At 46.4% G+C, this 20,243-nt stretch overlaps 3 protein-coding genes across 3 annotated transcripts; 2 read left to right on the top strand and 1 right to left on the bottom strand.

Annotated features, from left to right (window-relative positions):
* Positions 1-641: 641 nt before the first annotated feature.
* On the bottom strand, positions 642-4,183 carry CD3E (CD3 epsilon subunit of T-cell receptor complex). Its single transcript, XM_071726758.1, has 6 exons — positions 4,100-4,183; positions 3,264-3,284; positions 2,527-2,724; positions 1,698-1,844; positions 1,264-1,310; positions 642-940 (listed from the first exon to the last, which is right to left on the bottom strand). Exons 1-6 carry the CDS (start codon positions 4,146-4,148, stop codon positions 884-886), a joined length of 519 nt encoding a protein of 172 aa, XP_071582859.1. The 5' UTR covers positions 4,149-4,183; the 3' UTR covers positions 642-883.
* Positions 4,184-5,977: 1,794 nt separating this feature from the next.
* On the top strand, positions 5,978-11,404 carry MPZL2 (myelin protein zero like 2). The gene is made up of 6 exons (XM_071769279.1): positions 5,978-6,351; positions 8,200-8,366; positions 8,933-9,143; positions 9,377-9,521; positions 9,979-10,066; positions 10,157-11,404. The coding sequence occupies exons 1-5, from the start codon at positions 6,297-6,299 to the stop codon at positions 10,037-10,039; spliced, it is 639 nt and encodes a 212-aa protein (XP_071625380.1). The 5' UTR covers positions 5,978-6,296; the 3' UTR covers positions 10,040-10,066; positions 10,157-11,404.
* Positions 11,405-11,536: 132 nt separating this feature from the next.
* Positions 11,537-18,605, top strand: MPZL3 (myelin protein zero like 3). Its single transcript, XM_071769274.1, has 6 exons — positions 11,537-11,714; positions 12,362-12,528; positions 13,490-13,700; positions 14,344-14,509; positions 15,444-15,507; positions 17,445-18,605. Exons 1-6 carry the CDS (start codon positions 11,552-11,554, stop codon positions 17,472-17,474), a joined length of 801 nt encoding a protein of 266 aa, XP_071625375.1. The 5' UTR covers positions 11,537-11,551; the 3' UTR covers positions 17,475-18,605.
* Positions 18,606-20,243: the final 1,638 nt, after the last annotated feature.

Here is a 20,243-nt window from a genome sequence, read left to right as displayed (position 1 = left end):
TGTACCTTGTATGGTAAACTCAGCTGTGCTGCCTTTGAAACCACATCCTGCAGGGTGAGCACAGCAATCCAAAGCATGAAACTTGCTGGGCGTTTTCTCCCCATGCTGAAACTCAAGGGTTAAACCACCCCCAGCCCCCATCACTGTGCTGTTTCCTTTCTTCAGAGCTGCTGCTCTGCCCAGCAACAGAAATGTGGCTCACTCAGCCACTGCTGCAACAGAAATGTTCCCAGGCATCACAGCATCTCTTGATCCTTCTGAAGTTACTCCCTGTCCTGTAGCTGCCTCTTTGGAAACCACAGCTTTGAAAATCAGGCAGATTTAAAATCTGTATGTTGAGTGCATGGGACCTTGGCTATTTCACCTGCTCAGCAGTCCTGGACCCCACTCCCCAGTTGTCCCCAGACAACTCCTGTTATCCCCTGCCTTTCTAGGCACTCCCTAAGTAGGGGTTCAGGTCTTGGCTGAAATATACAAAACCCCCACTATTTAATAGCATCAAAGGTTTAAGCCAAGCACTTAACATTTTTTAATAGGAGGCTTTCTGATGACTGGGGAAGGTGCTAAATCCTCACGTGTCCCCACGAGGATGTTTTGCCTAACAAAGGAGTGTGAGGAGAAAGGAGGCCAGGAGCCAAGTGTGAGGCTGCAGTTCTTTATTGCAAAGGGAAAATTCTCTTGCCAATGTGCTCTTTTGTTCCTTTTCCCTCATGTCAAATTGAAGGCTGAAGGAAGATACCAGGGTAGGACAGTGGCAGCAGGGTGCTTGTTCTGTGTTACTCCAAACCCCTGGGGCCTGGGGCTGCAGAGAAGTGGTACTGAGATGGGCAGAAGCACTTAAGCCCCTCTGTTGCTGTTTCCCAGCCTGTCATCCCTGGGAATTTCAGAAGCCCCTGGTCTCCAGGCCTGCGTACACTTCCCGATGGCCTTTCCGGATGGGCTGTGGGTACAGCAGAGATGTTATTTCAGGAATCCTTATGAATACACCCTCAAACAATGCCTTGGACCACATGACACAAGGAGAAAACCAGCACAGAGAGCAGGTGCAGTGCTGCTCTGGTAGCTGCAGGTCTGCTCCCGATTCCCTGTGTCAGGAGAAAGGGCTCCACCCCCACCACCTTTTTCCTTCATTCCCAGGAAAGTTTGGAGGTTGACTGGATGCTCCTTCAAAGGAGCAAGAAGCAAAAAGCCCACAGATTCTCAGCTCTGGCTATGCCTCCCCAGCCAGCAAAGAGAGGTGGAAAAAATGCAGGATCTCCATACCTCATAGTCAGGGTTTGGAACAGGGGGAGGACGCTGCATCTTCTGACCTGGAACCAGGGGCAAAGAGAGGTGGTGTGGTCTTTGGTGATGATTGATCCAGCACAGCACAAAGGACTTTCACAGAGGTGATCCCAGGGAAATGCATGCTATGGGTCAGCCCCCATGGCTTCATTACAAGCTTAAAGCTTTCAAAGACCCAACACAAGCTGAGCATCTCCCATGTAGAGTTTGCTTCAGCACAGACTCAGTGCTGCTGCACAGCAGCCTCTGAAATGGTTGCCTGTGGGCAGGAGCCTTTGGCACAACCCATCCTAAACAAAAAGGCACAACAGACCTGGCAAGCAGGAGCATTCCTCAGTCTTGGACTCACACAAGTGTTTACCTGAGTGCTCAGCAGACATCATGGAGAGCAGAGGTGCCCACGTGGCTCTTACCTTGCAGCCGGCTGCCAGCGCTCCCTTTCCCCTTCCTGGTTTTGCTGCAGTAATAGACCAGAATCAGCACCCCAAAGGTGATGAGAAGGTCTGCAGTGATGATCCCTGTCACTGCCAAGACATCCAGCTCCTCACAGTTTGTGCACACTGCCAGGAGGAGAGATGGAGGTGTTCTCAGATGGGCATCCTAGGAAGGTCCCCACCACTTCTGTCTGCAAACAGACCCAGACCAGGGACCAGTGCATGCAGCCTCCTTTGCTACCCTCTGCTGTGTGTGTGGCCTGAGCCAGAGGGTGTAAAACATCTCCTATATCATTGCCTCCTCCACATCACCTATGCTGGACTCTTATCTCCTGAATGCAGAGCAGCTGCCCAAATTTCTGATGGCTCAGAGGCTGAAAACAGTCTGAGGAGAGGTCAGTCCTCCTGCCCCTTGTTGATGGGTCACAGAAACTTGGCTGCAAGCTCCAGATATAGGAGTTTTCCACTCTGCAAGATCAGAAATAGCTCTGGCCTTTGTGACAAATGCTGAATTAATAAAAAGATCACACATAGTATTCATGGGAGTGGTTGAGATGCAGCCAGCCTGATGTCATGGTTCAACCATCTCAGCCCAAAGCCACACACTTGAGGACAACGAGAGGGGAAGGCTGAAGAGCAGCTGGGGAATTCCCTTTGCCAAAAATTTGCTCTTGGACTCTTGCTGCCCAAACAGAGTGGGAAGTGCCTCAGCAGAATTGTGTCCATCCACCCAGCAGGATGAACATCAGGTCTCAGCTCCTGTGCAGACTTCATCCTTGGCCCACAGACTGAGAGCTTTTTCACTCACCTCTGGCATTCAGGTACATTTCATGCTTCTTGTCATCTGTCGAGCAGCTCACGTTGGTTGGGGAGCTGTCATGGTTCTCTATAACATACTTCCTCCCCCTGCTCTCTGGTTGTATCCCAGTTATCTCCCAGGCTATGCTGCCTTCAGTCAGGGGACATGTGATTGTCACCGTGGTTCCAGAAATCTCCACCAGGAACTCTTTAGTGAAGGTGAGTCAATGAGAAGGGAAACCAGCATTACAAACAGCTTCTGGGCAGACTTCCGGCCCACCCTTGTCCCACCATGACAGCCTGCACTGCAAAATCTCTGATTTTATGGTGCAATTCACCTGTGCAGCATCTGCAGTCTTTACATCGTGCTAAATAGTTAAGAATGCTGGAAAAACACTTACTCTCGTGTACTACAGTATTGTCTGCAAAGGAGAGGCTGGTGTTAAAGTATCAGCCTTAAGTTACCTTACTGGTGGGTGCTGTTAGAAAATGAGGGGAGTTAGAAAATTATTTGCCCTCAGAAAACTTCCACTGCTTGGGGACCCTGCCAATAATTAGGTACAATTCATGGCAGCCAATTTTCCAAACTGGTGAGATCAGCAACAGTTAATGAACAGGGAATTTTTCCTATCCTATAATATTTGCAAAATACAAATACTTCTATTTGGCTTTCAATCCTCACTTGTGAGCCATAGTTGATCCTTTAAATCATACTTAAGATTTAAGAATGCTGGTAAATACACTTACCCTGCTGAGCTGTGGTGCCAACTATAAAAGAAAGAATAATAAGGGGTAAGTAATTTTGCTACAGATATTGTACACGTTTATCGTACTTCTTCCAGAATATCCTTTCTTAACTCAGCTGCTTGAAAGAGATGATTCTACTCCTGTATTTGTTAGCTGAGACAGGATGTTGTTTTGAAATGAAGTCTTTTCCCTTGGAAGCCATTTTTAACAGACTAACACAGAAAGAAAATGTTTAATAATTTTCTGACTTGGTTTAGAAAAAGGATTATTGCAAGAAAATGTCTTTTAATTATCTTTCAGATTTATCTCTCAGGGTTAGCAGCTTCTTTATAGTCTTTGCAGCTACTCTACACTTCATCCTAAACCATCTTTCTAAATTCTGGTCAGTTCAAACTGGTACTGTGGAAACTGCTACTGCACCCATGATGTTACAGCAAATCTGAACTGAAATTACTTACCCGTGGTCAGAAAAGGATTTAAGAAAAGCACACAAACAAAGAAAAAAAAATTAAGACCACAGGCCCTTTCACAGTGCAGACAGCAGTGCATCAAGCTCCAACCTGTGTGGATTTTGGAGACCAGGTGTCTCAGTGAACCAGAAAAAATTCACTAGGGGCTTTAAGTTCTTTTCTCTAGCCTGAGGGGGTTGGGTTCTCATTTCTCTTTCCCTGCTGCCTCCTCTCTGCAGGGACTGCTCCCTCTGGAAAGCAGCAGCCCCAGAGGCACTGTACGCAGCAGCTGCAGAAGATGTGGCTGCAGGCACAGTCACAGCCCCCTGTGCTTGCTCCTGGGCAGCACCTAAGGGTCCCTAAGGGCTCCTGGCCAGTTGTACTCACCCACACCCAGCAGCAGTCCCAGGAGAGGTAAGGACAGCTCCAGGCTCATCCTTGAGTTCCTCTTCTCTACCGCATCAGGTTGGCGGCTCCGAGGGAGGAAAGAACACGTGTGGGTTCCTCAAGTTCTCGCTTACAAGAAAGAGGCCCGAGAATTTTTTTCCCAGAATTGTGTGTGGTGGTGAACTGAGCCGTGCTGGGGAGACTCAGCCTTTCCACTGAAACCTGCAAGCAGCCCAGGCAGAGATGGGACACGGGTGGCAGAACCAGCCCATCTCAGGAAGTGCGGAGGCTCAAAACGTCCTCTCGGAACGTCACAGGCAGCAAGGGGTGTCGGGGTGTCTGCTCTGCAGCTGCTCCTGGGGACCTGTTGTAGGGACAGAGAAACGAACCTGCATTGGCTTTGCCATCAGGGCCTTCCAAACAGAGCTTTTCTGAACTTCAAACTACTGTGAGGAGCTTAACACAGCGAGGGGATGAACCAAGAAAGCACTTGGAGGAGCTCAGCAGCAATGAGCAGTAAGTGCCAGGCTGCCAGCCCGGGGGTTTGGGCGCTGGTGATGCAATCTAGACTCTGCCTTGGTTGGTTTGCTCAAAAGCAGCCCGTTTATTCCCGCTGCCTCTTTTTAGGAGCCGTGGTTGCCAGCTCCTTCCAGCAGATGGGCTCGGCTTCCCCTGGGCTGGTGGCCCGGGGCCACTAGAGGGGGCTCCTGCCCCTTCCAGCCGGGTCCGATCCGCAAGGCTCCGACGGGGCGTCCGCCGGGCCCCGTTTCATTTACCGAGGTGCCCCCTTTAGCTGTCAGGTCTTTTACTCACGTCCGTTTCCAAAATCCGAACCAGAGAATGCAGGTTACTAATAATGGTGCTGGGGACTCCTAACAGCTGGAGTCTGCACGTTTTGAAAGAAGGTGTTGAGAGTTATTAAAAGTTTGCAAGGAAGAGTTCAGCACAGAGCCTCTTCCCAGTCGCCTGCTCTGAAGTGAGAGCCAGGAGTGGCCAAAGGGCAGTTCCAGCACCAAACACACTTGTCCTCCTGGACTCTGCATGGGCTGCCCGGGGATCAGAGTCTGCTGCTGTACAGAAAGGATCTTGGGAGGTGGCAGGGAAGGGACTGCTGAGCACTGCCTTGTGGATACTTGACACCAAATAAATCAGAAGAGGCAAAAAGTATCCTCTGCTTGCAAAACAAACAAAGAACCCGGCCTAGTAAGTGTTTATGGTGTAAATGAGAGAAACAAAAGCACTGTTTTGGAATAGTAACTGAGTGGCAATCTGAGGAGATGTAGTGATATCAGGTTAACACAGGAGTCAGATGATTCCCAGGAATATAAGGGACACGTTGTATATCAGAGCAATTAGCAGGGATAAATTGAAACTTAAAAGTTGAAAATGTTCTCAGAAGTTGCTGTAAGGATGTCACAAGAGTAAATGGCAGGAGAGATGTTCACGTTTTCCCTGCTGCTGTCTTCCCACCAAACCCCTTGTTTTGGCCAGTTCTGCCATCCTCTCAGTGTGTCCCAGGTAATCCGAAATACCCCAATCAGAGCAACAAGGGTGCCCTTGCTCTGCTCCACAGCTCGGAGCTGAGAGGAGCCCTTCAAAACACCCAGGGCATCCTCCGTGTCCCTGCCTTCACTCTGCCTCAGCCACAGCCAAAGCTCATAACCTGGGATGTCTTCCTGTAAGTATCTGTGTTTCAGGAGGACATTTCCATCCTCTGGGTGTGTGCCCACGCTGCTACCAGAGGCTGTCTCTTTTGGGCTGGCTTTTATGGACTGTTCGCAGCTTTTTACCAAACGAGTGTCCCTCATTCCTTCAGGCCATCTACAAACACCTTAAGGCAAATTTTCTTTTAGGAGCGACATTACCTCCCACAAGAGGGGAGTGGTTTCAGGTGGAAGCTGGGAGGAGGAATGATTGCAACACAAAAGAGCAAAGGAATATGGGAGGCAGAAGAAATTAATCTTACCTTGAAAATCTCCCTGTTTTACACACAGAAGTGAGTTGTGCTGGCTGCACTTTGCCTTTCAGTGTAAGGGCAGGGGATGTTCCCATCGCCTTGCAGACCAAGCTGAAAGAAATCTGTTGTACTGTGCCAGGAAGGCTTTGAGAAACTCATCTTTCATCCAGTCATCGAGAACCTGAAAGGGATTTCTCCTTCTGGCACTGCTGAGCCGTGGAGCAGGGATTTGTCTTCCCGATGGATGGCCCCAGCTGGCTGCCTGCTCTGCTCTTCCTTGGGGTACAGCTCCGAGGTAAGGAAACCTGGGACCGTCTGGTCTCACCTCCACCTGGACTTTCCTCTTCTGATCCCTTAATTATCATCCTCATTAAGGCAGGGACTTTACAGAAGTCTCAGGTACTTCTGATCACAATTTTGTGATCCTTTCGGACCGGGGTTCACTGAGAGTGCCACGAAGTTACTGAATTTCTTTGACAAACAGGTTTAGGTGTGTTCAAGCGGAAGGAGAACACTGATCTCATTCTGAGCTCTTGTTACACATCTTTTCCTCTCTTGCCAGGAATCTGGACTTTACTCCTTGATGGTTTTTTTCACTGTCTTTGTTACTAAATAATAAGGGATTGTTAATCAGCACTGGGTTTAGATCCTTCACACAGCAGTGATTCCAGATGGACCATAAACCTGCCTGAATTTCCAGTGGTTTAGATCAATATAGCTGGAATGCAAGAGCACCACGTCCTCCTTTCCCAAAGGCACAGAGATACACCCAGTGACCCACCTTGAAAAGAACTATTTTACACTTGTTCTTTTAAAGAAGTTTAAAAGGTTTGATGCTGAATCTTTGTGAAGCATGATCTCTACCAATAGGTTTTTCAAATGTGAACACCTTCCATGTTTTGGCATTTCAAATACTTTCTCCTTTGAGGAAAGAAATTTTTTGGCAAGGCAGTCTTTGGTTATAAATTATTTTCAAATACAGGAAATTTGTCTATTGTTTTTGTTACAGGGCCATATTTTACAGCCACCAGATAAGCTTTTTGGTGTTTGCTTGAATCACACCGGGGTAATCAATTCCACTTCCTAAAGTGACAGGAAATTATTAATATTTTCTTTTTCTGCTGGCTAAATTTGACTGGTGTGTAAAAGAAAAGTGATGTCAGGCAGAGGGAGGACTGTCCCTTTCAGCAGCAAGGTTTTTAGCTCAGTACTGCTCTTTTGTGGCAATTAACCCACTGACTTGGAGAGCCAAAGCTCTTGCTGATCAGGGGGGGTAGCATGGAGTTAGCAATGTAAACTTATTTTGAAAGCAGCAGCTAAGGGGGGTTGGTTAACAGAGGATGCTTTTTGGCAAACAAATGCTTGCAGATTTACCTTAAGGATTTTCTGTGGACTTCCTCAGCCTGACTGTAGCTGTCCAGCTGGGGTGTCTACCTTCTAACAGGCACTTCTTACAACAGTAAGGGCAGTTCTCCCCGTGGTGTGCATCACACTCGGGTGGTAACACAAAGTGTACAAAGGGAAGCTCTGGCATGGGAAATAGCAATTGTTTGTTGGGGATCATTGGTCCTCGAAAGGGCAAAGCTGCTTTTCTGGAGAAATCTGCTTGGGGGATTGAGTGCAAGGGTGTAATCACTTGTGAAAATGCGACTGGGACAAACTTGAGAATAGTTTTTGGTATCTTTAGTGCCAGTCAGGAGCAAGTATATTTTTAAGGAGGGGTGGCATTTACAACAGCGTTTACACCTCCTACATGGCAAATTTGCTCATGCCTGCAGAGAGACAATTCCCCAGCAAACTCCATTGTCCCCTCGGGCAAGCCCTTCTCAGTGGTCCTCTCACAACCAGTTATCAGATCTGTAAATGTTTCATCGTGCAGCCACAAAACTACAGAGACAGGGCTGTGCGAGCCGTTCAGACGAATGCAAACTCCCTTGAAAGCTGCCCTGAGCAGCTCTTAGATGAACCGAGAGCATCCCCGCAGCACTGGGGATCTGCTGGATCCTGCAGAGCCGGGATCACCTCCCTTAGGGATCACATCGGCACAGATCAAACAGGCTCCTGCGCAGACTAAATGCTGATAAGAAGAGGTGATAAGCTTAACCCCAGACAGTCGTTTTCTTTCCTGCTGTTTTCCCTGCAGCACTGGGTCCTGCAGCAGCCGTGGAAGTTCACACTGCCAAGGAGGTTCATGCTGTGAATGGCACTAACCTGAGGCTGAAGTGCACCTTTTCCAGCAGCAGCCCTATTAGCCCGGACCTGTCTGTGACCTGGAACTTTCAGCCCGAGGACCTGAGCTCCCATGAACCGGTGAGTGAGACCTTCGTGCTCCATTTCGTTGATGCACACATGCCCTAACAAACCTGTTCCCAAAGACAACGAGTCCAGTGACTGCAACCATTCCAGGTGTGGGGATGAGCAAGCACAGCCTGAAGCCCACGAATATGTGCACCCTGGGCCTTTTCTCTGCTGCTCAGAACGATTATGCTGAGCAAGGAGGTTTGTTTACAGGCCCTGGATAAACAAACAGTTTTTATGTTTAGGCTTGGGTAATTAGGGTTAAAATATCTGTGGCCTGATGAGACTCTTGGCACAGCTGAGCCCTGTGTCTTAGCTGGCATCCTGCACCTGATGTGGCTTACAGAATGTTTTGCCTTGCCAGCTCAGCTCTGGAACTGGGAGATGGCTGAGCCTTGGCCTGAGCAGGGCAGAGCTCATGTGGCTGCCAGACCAAAGGCATTTTGAGATATCCTCAGAGTTCATCTGAGAGTGACTGGGCCAACGCAGCTTGGGTCTGGTGCCACTCCACTTTCACGTACTGCTTCCACCACAAAGACTGCACAGTCCAGAGGAATGACAACTTCTCTTTCTTCTAGGTATTTTATTACCTGAAGGAGCCCTACAAGCTGCCCGCTGGACGGTTTAAGGAGCGAGTCACCTGGGATGGGAATATCGAGCGTAATGATGTTTCCATTGTTATCTGGAATTTGCAGCCCACTGACAATGGGACATTCACCTGCCAGGTGATGAACCCACCAGATTTTTATGGAGCGATTGGAGAAGTGAGACTCAGAGTTGTGCAGAAAGGTGAGAGGCCAAGAACCCCATCAGAGGTCATGGGGATGTAGCCAGTGCAAAGCACATTTTCCATGTGTATGCAAGAAAAGGAACTGTAAAGAGGAAGCAAGGGGGTAGGTAGGGGGTACGAGGGGAAAAAGAAGCCTGGGGAAAGCTACTGTTCATGAATACAAGTTCCCAGCCTCATCACAAGAGCCCTCTGTGTGTCCCTCTTGCTCATGTACCTGTTTCTCTCCATGCAGTGCAGTTCTCAGAAATCCACTTCCTGGCAGTGGCCATTGGGTCTGCCTGTGTTCTGATGGTCATTGTGGTGACTGTTGTGATTATCTGCCGACACCGTCGGAAGAAAGCACAAGAGAAGAGGATTGAGGTGTCAGACACTGAACTGTAAGGACAGAGGAGGGAGAGAGGCTCCTAGGAAAGCTACATATATATATATTCTATTGATCTATCTATCTATCTATCTATCCATCTATCCATCTATCCATATGTCTCCCTTCTTTATAAAATATATCTTTGTAACTATTCTGAATCACTGGTTTAAACCCTACAGTGTCTACAATACAGAACTGCAGGCACAATTAGCAATAACAATCTGTTCTTCCCTCCATGAACCTGGCACTGGGGTCACCATGCATGTAGCATGCTTATTATCTTACCATACAGCTTTTGTTATACATTATGTATGCAATGTGTAACTCAGAACATGATTCTGCTGCTCAGGATGCCAGATGCTGATTTGGGATTTTTCCTTTTTTTTCTCCACCTCTTTCTTTTGTTTGTTTTTTTTTTTTTTTCCTTTCCTTTTTTTTATTTTTTTTTCTGTCTTTTTTTATAATAACAGTAAAGAAAAGGAGAATCTGAAGGTTAAAGAAGAAGAGGAAGCCAGTCCATTAGAAGACTAGAGGTCTTTGATAGTATATACAGTGCAGGTATGCATTCAAACACTTGCTAATTAATGTCTTTTTTAACAACATGTTTACTAAAACAATTTTACCTAGGTATTTCACTTCTGTTCCCAGTCAACAGCCCGTGGTAGCCATAACCAGAGACAACTGAGACCACAGTCACTCTTTGCTGTTCAAGTAACCTTCAGAGAAGCTGACACTGAGTGGGCAGTGGGGACAGAACTGCCTCTTACCTGTAGGTTTCACCACCCCAGCACTGAGGATCATTTGTAGGAAAGCTGCTTTCTGCAACATGTCTGCTTTGTGGAGGAAGAAGAATGAATCCATTTCCTTTCACCAGTTTTGAACCTGCTTTTTGATGAGTTTGATCTTTGTTGTTCTGAAAGTACTACAGGAAGACTGAAAATGTTTCCAGATTTGCTGGCTTTGACAAAACATTTCAGCATAATTTTTACTGACTGGGTTTCTCAGGTCAGGAGTTGCCTCTGCTATTTTTGTTTTCAACAATAACCCCGAGTAACAAATGTGGTTTTGTTTTGTTTTGTTCCTTATAAACTTACTTCTTTGCTACTTCTAAGGCAGATGGTGAAAGCTTGTAATTTCGGATGTTAGAACAAAGCTGAATTACAGATGCCTCATGCTGTGAGTGTGCTGTCCCTGCTCAACCTGAAATTCTTGCAAGAATGAGGATGAAATTAACATACTTCTTCAATTTCCTGCATTGAAGCAAAGCAGAAGGAACAAGGAAGCCTCCTTAATCTTCACACCTAAGGAATGTGAAGAAAGCTGCTCTGAAGATGAAAAAACACCAAAAGATTTGAAAAGTATAGCAAGATAGCTGACTGAACAGGGATTGTCAAAGTGTCTGAGCCACCAGACACACTTTTGCACCTTTGGAAGCACAAGGTGGATTTGTATTGCCCTCTTTTTCCTATTTTTCCTCCTTCTTTGATGTCAGGAAATGGAAGAATGACTGAGGGCGAGACCAGAGGAGCAGCCGATTGCTGCCAAGTGTTTTAAATCTTTTTGTTACTTTAGATGGGAAGTATTATGCTGTGGGCAGCTGTGCTGGGGACAAAATTTACCGGGGGGGGGGAGGAGGGGGATGTTTTGGGTCGTTTTTCTTGCAGCTTCGGGAAGTTTCACACCCGCGGTGTTTGCGGGCGCTGCCCCCGCCACAAACCGCGGAGCTGTTATGGTTCTCAGCCAGCACCAAACCCAAACATCGTTCCGTTTGTTTAAAGAGGATCTTTATGACTTTATAACCCTTCCCTGCCGCGTCCCGGCCACCCGGTCTGTTTGTATGTTTTGCTTTCCAATTTCCTGTAAATAAAGGCGCCCCGCGGAGGGCACTGGCGGTGACGCGGAGCCTCTCGGCATTCCAAACCAAGCAGAGTTTCTGACCGGGAAAAAGTACAAGGGAAGGGGATTAAAGGGATGAGCACACCGGGTTCTGCCCGGTCCGGGAGGGTTCGGGGGCCGCCCCGGATGCGTGGGGGTTCCGTTGCTATGGCGACGCGGGGCGGCCATGTTGGGCTGCGCCCGCCCTCACCTGCGCAGGTGAGCCGCCATGTTGCGGTGCTGAGCGGAGCCGGGATGCGGGGTGCCGAGGCGGTGCCGGCCGGTACCGGCCTCCCGGTCCTCCCGCGGGGGGTTCTGCTGCTACTGCTCGGTAAATGGGGGCGTTACGGGAGGGGGGGGGATGCGGGGGGCTTCCGGAAGGGACGTTCCGCAGCGGGTAGTTGCGGGGCTGTGCGGTTCCCGCAGAACTGGAGAGGTGGAGGCAGCCGGTCCTCTCTGCGTGTCCTCCCCGCTCTCGGGTCCCAGTTCCGCGGGGTTCGCTGAGCTCCTGCCACCCCCCTAGCACCGTGTGGGTGGCACCGGGACGGGGATGTTCCGGGTGTTCTGCGGGACAGGGGTGCGGTGTGAGTCGGGATAAAAACCTGTGCCCTGCTCCTCCAGCGCGGCTGGGATAAAGCAGAGCAAAACTTCACACCCCGGGATCGCCATCATCAGCCTTCAGGAACCCGGAGCAGGAGAGGCAGAGCCAGCCGGGTGTTCCCCAGCTCTTTGTCTCCGCGCCTAAATATCTGTAGGCTCTTGGTGGCTTTTTCCGGGGAAATACTTTAATTTGGGCGAGTTCAAATCCCTCAGAGAATTGGTTAGCGAGGTTGTCAGCTTTTCTGTACATTTCATTACGAGGCAGGCAGTGATTCTGTGGATAACCTGCACAGGCATCAATACCTGTGAGACATCATCACTTCTGTGCCTCACAGGCAACAAGAAACTAATCCTTATCTTTTATGCTTGTTTCATCAGGTGTCTACAATGCTTTTTCCCTGGAAATTAAAGCCAGTGCTAAAGTGCGAGGTTTTGTTGGGGAGGAAGTGTTGCTGAAATGCTCATTCAAATCCAGTTCTCCTATCTCTGAGAGGCTGAGGATAGACTGGACGTACCGGCCCCTCACAGGAGGTCAGATGGAGACAGTAAGTGGAACAGGGAAACTTTTATTGGTGGAGACTGACCAGGCCTCTGTGCATGCTGAAAATCTGTCGGTATTTTCTCTGCCTTGCTGTGCTGCTTCAGCAGGGTTTAAGACTGTTGTTGTCCTTCTTGAGGTGAAATTGCTTTAGTGTTGAGCAAGAAATATTCTATGCCAGTGCCTACTACTGGCATAATGATGCTACAGTAGCTAACCTTTGGGTTTTGACACCAGCACTGCATTGTGCACTGTAGTTATGTATGGAATGACTGTAGAGCTTTCTTGAAGGCAGCTGTACCTTTGTAGTTCTGTTGTACAGTCTGCTGCTGTTATATCTGTGTGGCAAGAACGTGTGTGCAATGGCAGTCTGAAGACAGTGATGCTGACAGCTTCCCAGGTTTCTGAGCTGCTCCTTGCTGTTTTATTGCCAACATTTTTAAATCTAAGCATAAGTCTGAAAGTCCACTGAAAATGTCACATTCAAGGTGGAAGCAGAAAGTGCACATCTCTACAGTGCTTCTGCTGCCTGAAGAGTCTGGACTCTTTGAAGTGTCCTTGTTTCTGCAATGAAAGGGTGCCACTTGTATGAAGTGATGTCTGCTAAGCCTCTACTCAGCAAAGGCAAAACTGCAAGAGACAAAAACTGAAGAACTGTGATGTTCTGTCTTGCATGAGACAAGAAGCATGCTCTGCTTCTCAGCTGAAGGTCTGCAGAAGGGAACAAGTTGGTCAGAATGGTGCTGGTGAAATCTGAGCTGAGGATGGTAGATAAAAGCTTTGGAGATCTAACAAAATGAGACTGACTCAGAACTACCAAAGATGAACTTAAAAAGGTGTCCTGCATAAGAAGTGTTTTTCTGACTTCTTAATGTGTATTCCTTTATGTTTACAATCCAGTAAGTAGTTTGCTTTGCTTCTTAGACAAGTGTCTTATTGCTGCAATTGCTGTCGTTGTCTCCTTTTAGATTTTTCATTATCAGTCTGTTCCATACCCGACAACAGTGGGAAAGTTCAAAGACAGAATATCCTGGATTGGAAACGTTGCTGAGGGTGATGCTTCCATCGTTCTCCAAAGCCCAGTGCTGAGTGACAATGGAACATTCATCTGCAGTGTGAAGAATCCCCCAGATGTGTACCACAACATTCCCCAGACAATGCTGATAGTTACTGAGAGGGGTGAGTCTCCCTGTCAATGGGATGTCCTCAGCTACATGTTACTGCTGCCTTCCAGCTTTGTCAGGATCTTACAAACCTGAGCATCACTTGTGAAGTGAATTCCCTGGGGTTCCACATTAGAGTTTCAGCAAGAGTTGCCCTTCTTTTTGAGGCAGATGCATTGAGAGCTCTTTGATTTATTTGGGGTAAGAAGGGGCAGAGGAAGCTGATGTGGTAACAGAAATCAGGAGTGTGCATTTCTTTAGGAGTTCTGGTCCCCACATACTGCAGCAGTGGGAGAAGCTAAATGTGTACTCACCTAAAAAGAAGTGCCATGTCATAAACACTGACTGTCAGTGTCACTTCATTTCCTCATCTGCCCTGTGTGTCAGACCTGCCCCAAATCTGCAGCTGAGAGGTGCTGATAGAACTGTGTCGTGACCTGCCTTGCTTTGGGGTTATTTTGCATATAAAGCACTCTGCTGTGCTGGATATATAACAGGGATCCTACAGATTCAGTGACAAGCAGTTTCAAATCTGCCAGCTCCATGGTCTTTATGAAAAGGCTCACAACCTGTGTCCTGGATGAACATTTGTCATAATAACTTAGGAGAGCTGTGTTTTACTTCTGGTACAGCTGGGCTTCTCTTTGTCTTTCCTGCAGGTCTTTCTTTTCAGCTAACCTCAGCGACCCTGCTGTCCATTTTAGTGTTTCTCCCTTCCATCGTTGTGGTAGTTCTGCTGTTGGTAAGGATGGGAAGAAAATTTGGAGTCCTAAAAGAGAAAAAAAAAACTGGCTATAAGAAATCCTCCATCGAAGTGTCTGATGAGTAAGTTCTGACTGCAACCTAAAGCCTGTATTTCTACTCTGACCTGTTGACACAGGCCAAAGGGCAGTTTCTCCACTCTCCTTCATTATATAGCTCTCAGTATCTGCAGTTCAGTCACTGAAATCTACTTCTCTATGAGCACAGCTTAGTGAACAGTCAGAAAACTTTGAAAAACCTTCATGTTGCAGCATAAACAACATGCTTTACAAGCCCTCTTTTTTGACTATTGTGTGAGTTCATGGAGCTGAAGCAGTTTAGGGTTAAGCAGCCTTTCATTTCTGTAATTGGATTTATTTCAGCCTAAATCAGCAAAATGCTTTGGTTTTGTGGGCTTTTGTGTTGCATTTTGGTATGAAGTATCCATAACAACAAAACAAACAGAGTAATACTAACTGGTTCCTCTGTGGTGGCCTGAGCAGAGATGCCAAGTACTGAATGAGCCTTGGAGACTGAATTCCCTTCTGAACTGGAGAGGATTCTTTACTGGAAAGGTTCAGTAGTGAGAACAATAAGGTAACAACTGCTACTGCAGGAGCTGCATCTGGTTTTGCAATTAATTCAGTACTGCAGTTAATTCAGTTATTAACTATAACTGAATATATAACAATTATATAACAAAAATATAACAAAAGTTATAACAATTTCCTGCAGAATGCTTTATATACAATGTTTTGATCAGTGGTATAAGATTTGCTGGCCAAACAGAAACTCTTGTTGTCTTGTTTATGGCATTTGAGCAAAATATCTGCCTTCAAAATAAGAGACTTGACATTCTTTATTCTTTTTTTTATTTTGCTGTGCAGAGTCAAAGGCTTTTCCTCACGATGAAAAGCCTTCAGTTCAGTGTGGTAGAACTAGAATTCACACTCCATAGGAGAAATTAGTATTTGTGTTCGGGGGAAAAATCCAACCTAATCCTGTACTTTTTCTGTAGGCCTGAACATCCAGAGACAGACAGATGCTTGGGGAAACTCAGAGACTGGTGTCTGAAATGTGTGGTGAGTGAGAGCTGCTGATTTCATAAGTGGTTTTGTCAATTCCATTTCTCAGAGGAAGTGCTGAGAGCAGCAGGTAGAGCTTGTCACAAAACCTCTGGATGTCAAAGGAAGCTGATGGCCAGGCTGGTGCTGCTCAGAGTTTTCCACCCGTGGGCTCTGGGGCGTGGGAGCTGCTGCTCACACTGCAGCACTGCCAGGGGAAGCTGTCTCCAGATTCACCAAACTGATTTTTCATGTGACTGGATTGAAATCAAAGCTGACGTTTTAAGATGAAAACTCAGAATTTTAAGTGCTAGCCACTGTGCTGTGTAGTTCCTTCAAAAGGCCCTTCAGAACCACTTTGGGCTTTGACAGTGAGGAATGGTACCCCAATCCACTGTGCTTCTTGCCAAGGTGGTAGTGTCAAACCTTAGCTCCTTCTGGAGATCTTCCTCCTCACCCTGTTGTGTCACAGCTCTGATCTTGCTAAACACTTGTGGTTTGTTTGTTTGTTTCCAGCCTCTTGTTTGTTTTGTTTTGTGAAGTGGTGGTTATCTTCTGATTCTCTTTGTTTGCCTGCTACTCACTCAGCAAGCTTCTGCAAACCAGATGTGTTGTGCTGGAATCAGGGAATGTTTTTGCCACCTGCTCTACTTGTTTTGCAAAATGTATCCTTAAGTTCTGTGTGCTGGCATTGGCAGCCCCAGCTCTAAGTGTGGCCCATTCCAGAGTAAGGTCACTAATGTGCCTAATTTAAGAGTGTTTTCATTTTTTCTTGATGTCCTACAGAGCAAGCTTACCTCAAATGCACCTTTACACATGGCCAGGAAGCATGCTAAGGAGGGTTCAAGTGTCTGGTGCTTGATTCACTACTCTGATGCCAGGGATTTAAAGTATACAAAATGCATGAGCCTTTTGTCCAAGTGTGTGCTGATGGTTTCAATGTTTTATTAGATACAGACTGAAAAATGGGCAATTATGCAGGTCACAAGTGAAATATTTACAATCTACAGAAGGTGCAGCAGTATCAGGGAAAAGAGTTGAGAGAGATGCAGAAAGCAGAGAATGCTCTATGCAGAAGGGAGATGAAAAGGCTTTTGGAAGTGATGTGCAGGGGAGTAGGGAGGCACCAGTGCTTTACTGCAGGTGGAGAGGTGCAAAAGGAGAGGAGCCCAAATTCAGTGAAAAAAATGCTGTCAGACTGTTTGAGATTAAAAAAAAATTTATAAATACCTTATCCTTTGAGAGAAGGCAGTTTTGAATGCTACAATTCTTCTGCTTTCAGACTGAGTATTTGGTCACATGTTGATATTTTGCTCTCTGATACTTGGCTTATTTGTATTTAGCTTACCAAATCTCTCTACATCCTATCTCAATTACTTTAATAACTTCACATTTTTAGGTGTCTGTCACGTCCATTTTAGTGCTTAACGTTACCAAATAGTTAAAGTTGCAAACCCAGTGAAAATCTCTTTAAAATAGCTGGAAAGCTACTGGGACTTCCCCTATAGAGCTGTAGTGCTTTAGTTGCTTTCAGGCTGAGAGCTGCAGAGCTGGATGGTGGGGATGCCATCAAATGATTACTGTGGATAAAATGATAGGTGATGTGGATCTGAAAGTATGTGACTGGTCACAGCTGGAAAACATCCCCTTGTGCTGCTCCCAACCTTCTCTGTTAGGGATTCAGGGTGCTTTTTAAGAAGGTGGCTGTCCCTGATTCAAGGTTTATCTTTTGCTTGAATTTTAGTTGCTAATTCTCTTAAAACATGTTTCACATGTTGGGTGTACAGTGGTGATTTGGCTGTGTACAGATTTAGCTCCAAGTACTTACACAAGTCCTGTGGGCTGATTCAAACACAGCAGCATTTGGAAAGCAGACTCAAAACTGTGTTGAGCACATAACTTGGTGCATGTCTTCACATCCAGCCTCAGTTTCTCTTTCTGTACTCCTTCTTTAGGACACGGATGAAGAAGACTCATACTGGTGAAAGACCAAAACTGTGGATAAAGAACAAAACTACAGCACTGAAAATCATGGCTAGAGAGAGGGATGAAGGCTGCTGGGTAGCTAGTGCAGAGTGAAGGACCTGCTCTAACCTTGGCAGACTGGAAGAATAATGCCATTGGGATCATTCATTTTTATTTAAGAACAAAAATAATGATTTTTGCAATCTTTCTAATTTATTGGGGAAAAAAGATACCTCCACCCCACCTTTTGAGTGCCTCCAGAAACCTCAGTGCCTAGAGCTGTGCAGCCTGTTTCCTACCAGCAGTCTGACAGTGGGTGTTTCTTAGATTATTGCCAACTTGTTTCCTTTATTACGGGTGAAATTCCTCCTTTCCTGCCTCCTTGAATTCGAATTGCCTGAAACACAGGCTATTCCAGAGTGACCTCAGCTCTCTAAGGTGATCATCATTGGGCAGACAATGTTGTCTTTTTTTAAATGTGTATTTGCTTTGGACTTAAAACAGTTGATACTTAGCATCCTGGAGCCAAGAGAACATACTGCTTTTAACTGTTTCTTCTTTTAACCTGCCACTTGCAGGATCACTGTTTTTTTTCCTACTGTTTTCTAAATATATTTTTAAGTCACCAACTGTACAGTAGTGTTACCTTACATTGCTGAGTTTTATCTTTCCTTTTTTTTTTTTTTTTAAATTATTTGTCCAGCAGCTGCATTACACCTCCTTCTACTTGTAGAAGTAAAGCACAAATCATTTAATACTATTTTTTTAAAGTCAGAAATGAAAATGGGGACTCTATCTGGGGAAACACAACCCCATCTACCTCAACCATTGACTCAAGCAGTGTCCAAAGGAAAGTTCTGTGTTCAGAAGAGTGGTCATGTTCCTCCTCTCTGCTTCAAGGTACTGTTTCAGGGAAGCAGCCAAACATGCATCATTACTGCCCTGTAAGAAGAGTGCTTTCTCTTTCACCAGCCTTGTCCCATAATGGATGGCAGAGAGCAGTGGAATTCATGTCTGCTCAGTACCAAAGCAGCTGCTGGCTTCCACTTCCTTTTTGTGTGCAGCATTGATCAAATTGCCTCCTTTTCCCTCTGTGGTGTAAGTTTGCTCTTGGCTTTGATGTGCCATTACCAATAAATTGCTTTGTTTCATTCTGGCCTGTGGGTTTCTTTATTTGACTATATATGTCTTGATATAGGTGAGTTTATAAAGCTGCCATCCAGTGTTGTTGCTTAGCTATAGAAATTGTCACATGGTGATGGGGGAAGGTGTTTAGGGAACAGACAACTCAAAAGGGAGCCTGTACCAAGTCTCCCCTTAGCAGCTCTGTGATGGCTGCTGTTGAAGTTCCTGACTGTAGAGCAGATGAGCTGTAGATCTGTGTCTCCAGATAAAGAAATAAATTTTTCTTCTGTCTACTGTAAAGTAATATTTAAAAACTTGTGCTTCCTGATAACACAAGTTCTCTGTCAACCAAAAGTTCCCTGAGAAAGGATGTTGGTGGGATATGCAGCCTAGAGGAAGTGGCTTTGTTGTTCTACTTTTTACAGAGCTCAAGCTCTTTGTGAAAATTAATGACCCTTGTTTTCTGCAAAATGCTTGGTTTCGACTGCGACTGCTTTGCTGAGTGAGACCTATTTTTCTCTTCTTTTGCCAGCTGTATGGAAGTTGCTTTGCGTGCCAGTAAAACCACTGATACTGGGGCAGAGAACAGTGATTGCTGTGGCACTGCAGAGGAAGGATGAAAATATGCTTTCAAAGTGACAGAAAGCAGCCTCTGCTGTTTATCTGGTGTAGGTTTCAAGGGGAGCAGCTGCCTGTGCTGTGAAGAGCACGGTGCCTGCTCATCCATGTCCCTGAGAGCACCAGGGCCAAGGCTCAGCAAAGCTGCTCAGTGCCTCTTGCTGCTGGTACCTGACTGGGATGAGATCCATTCTGCAGGAGTGGGTGGTCTTCAACCACCTCTGGTCCTCAAAAACAAACCAGGAGGGAGCACAGGCTGCAAAAAGGTTGCTTGCTAAAAAGCTCTCCATCCCTCATCACTTCCTCTTGCAAGAGGAAGGTGATTACCAAACTAACTGAACCTGGAAGAAGAGGCTGGAAACCAAAGAGTGATCAGACACGTCTTGCACATCCACCCTCAAGATGGTTTAGCAACTGATTCTTTCAGATACTTCAAATCAGCCACTGAAGAGCCCTTTGTGCCTCAGACAAGTTGACTGCCTCAAGCCATACCAGGTGAGTGGGGTTTTTTGCAATAACATTTATCTTTTTTTGGTTTGTTTTCCTGAAAAGAGAACTAGGGAAACACAGGAGTGCTGAGGATTCAGATGCCATGTGTCAGAAAATGTGAAGGCAGTAAGGTATCTATGTATTTTCTTTTTTTCCCCAATCTGTTCAGTAAAGGCAAGTGCCCTGTGGAAGGATCTGGATGTGTCAGCACTGAAATACAGATAACAGCCTGGGTGAGTGGGTGCTGCCTTCAGCTGCTGCACCCACTCGCTGGGAAGTGTTGCAGAGGGAGACCCTGCAGAAATGTGTTCCCAGACAGGACCAGAATTTATTCTGAGAAGTAGGGTAGTCAGTCCAGGAAGGGTTAGACAGCAACCAAGGACCAGAGCCTCAGTAGCCCAGCTACAGAGAACTCTTGATGTTCTGAGTATAGATACCCCCATACACAGGCTTCTGTGTTCTGAGGACTTCTTTTTCAGTGGTTCCAATTTTGGATCCCGCCTGGAGGTGGTCCTGGGAGGGTGTAGCTCTGTGAGAGCTCTACAGCTCATCAAAGT

The sequence above is a fragment of the Heliangelus exortis genome, chromosome 26 (assembly GCF_036169615.1).
Source record: "Heliangelus exortis chromosome 26, bHelExo1.hap1, whole genome shotgun sequence".
Taxonomy (NCBI): domain Eukaryota; kingdom Metazoa; phylum Chordata; class Aves; order Apodiformes; family Trochilidae; genus Heliangelus; species Heliangelus exortis.
Note: the sequence above shows the minus strand (reverse complement) of the source record. Positions and strands in the feature narration are given on the sequence as shown.

Excerpts from the sequence above, each read along its gene's own strand:
- CD3E (XM_071726758.1), bottom strand. The coding sequence starts at position 4,148 with ATGAGCCTGGAGCTGTCCTTACCTCTCCTGGGACTGCTGCTGGGTGTG. Across the intron at positions 2,725-3,263 it reads TGGCACCACAGCTCAGCAGG|AGTTCCTGGTGGAGATTTCT; the intron begins GTAAGTGTATTT and ends CCTTCACTAAAG. Across the intron at positions 941-1,263 it reads TTCCAAACCCTGACTATGAG|CCCATCCGGAAAGGCCATCG; the intron begins GTATGGAGATCC and ends CTGTACCCACAG.
- MPZL2 (XM_071769279.1), top strand. The coding sequence starts at position 6,297 with ATGGATGGCCCCAGCTGGCTGCCTGCTCTGCTCTTCCTTGGGGTACAG. Across the intron at positions 6,352-8,199 it reads CCTTGGGGTACAGCTCCGAG|CACTGGGTCCTGCAGCAGCC; the intron begins GTAAGGAAACCT and ends TTTTCCCTGCAG. Across the intron at positions 9,144-9,376 it reads ACTCAGAGTTGTGCAGAAAG|TGCAGTTCTCAGAAATCCAC; the intron begins GTGAGAGGCCAA and ends CTCTCCATGCAG.
- MPZL3 (XM_071769274.1), top strand. The coding sequence starts at position 11,552 with ATGGCGACGCGGGGCGGCCATGTTGGGCTGCGCCCGCCCTCACCTGCG. Across the intron at positions 12,529-13,489 it reads CAGGAGGTCAGATGGAGACA|ATTTTTCATTATCAGTCTGT; the intron begins GTAAGTGGAACA and ends GTCTCCTTTTAG. Across the intron at positions 14,510-15,443 it reads TCCATCGAAGTGTCTGATGA|GCCTGAACATCCAGAGACAG; the intron begins GTAAGTTCTGAC and ends CTTTTTCTGTAG.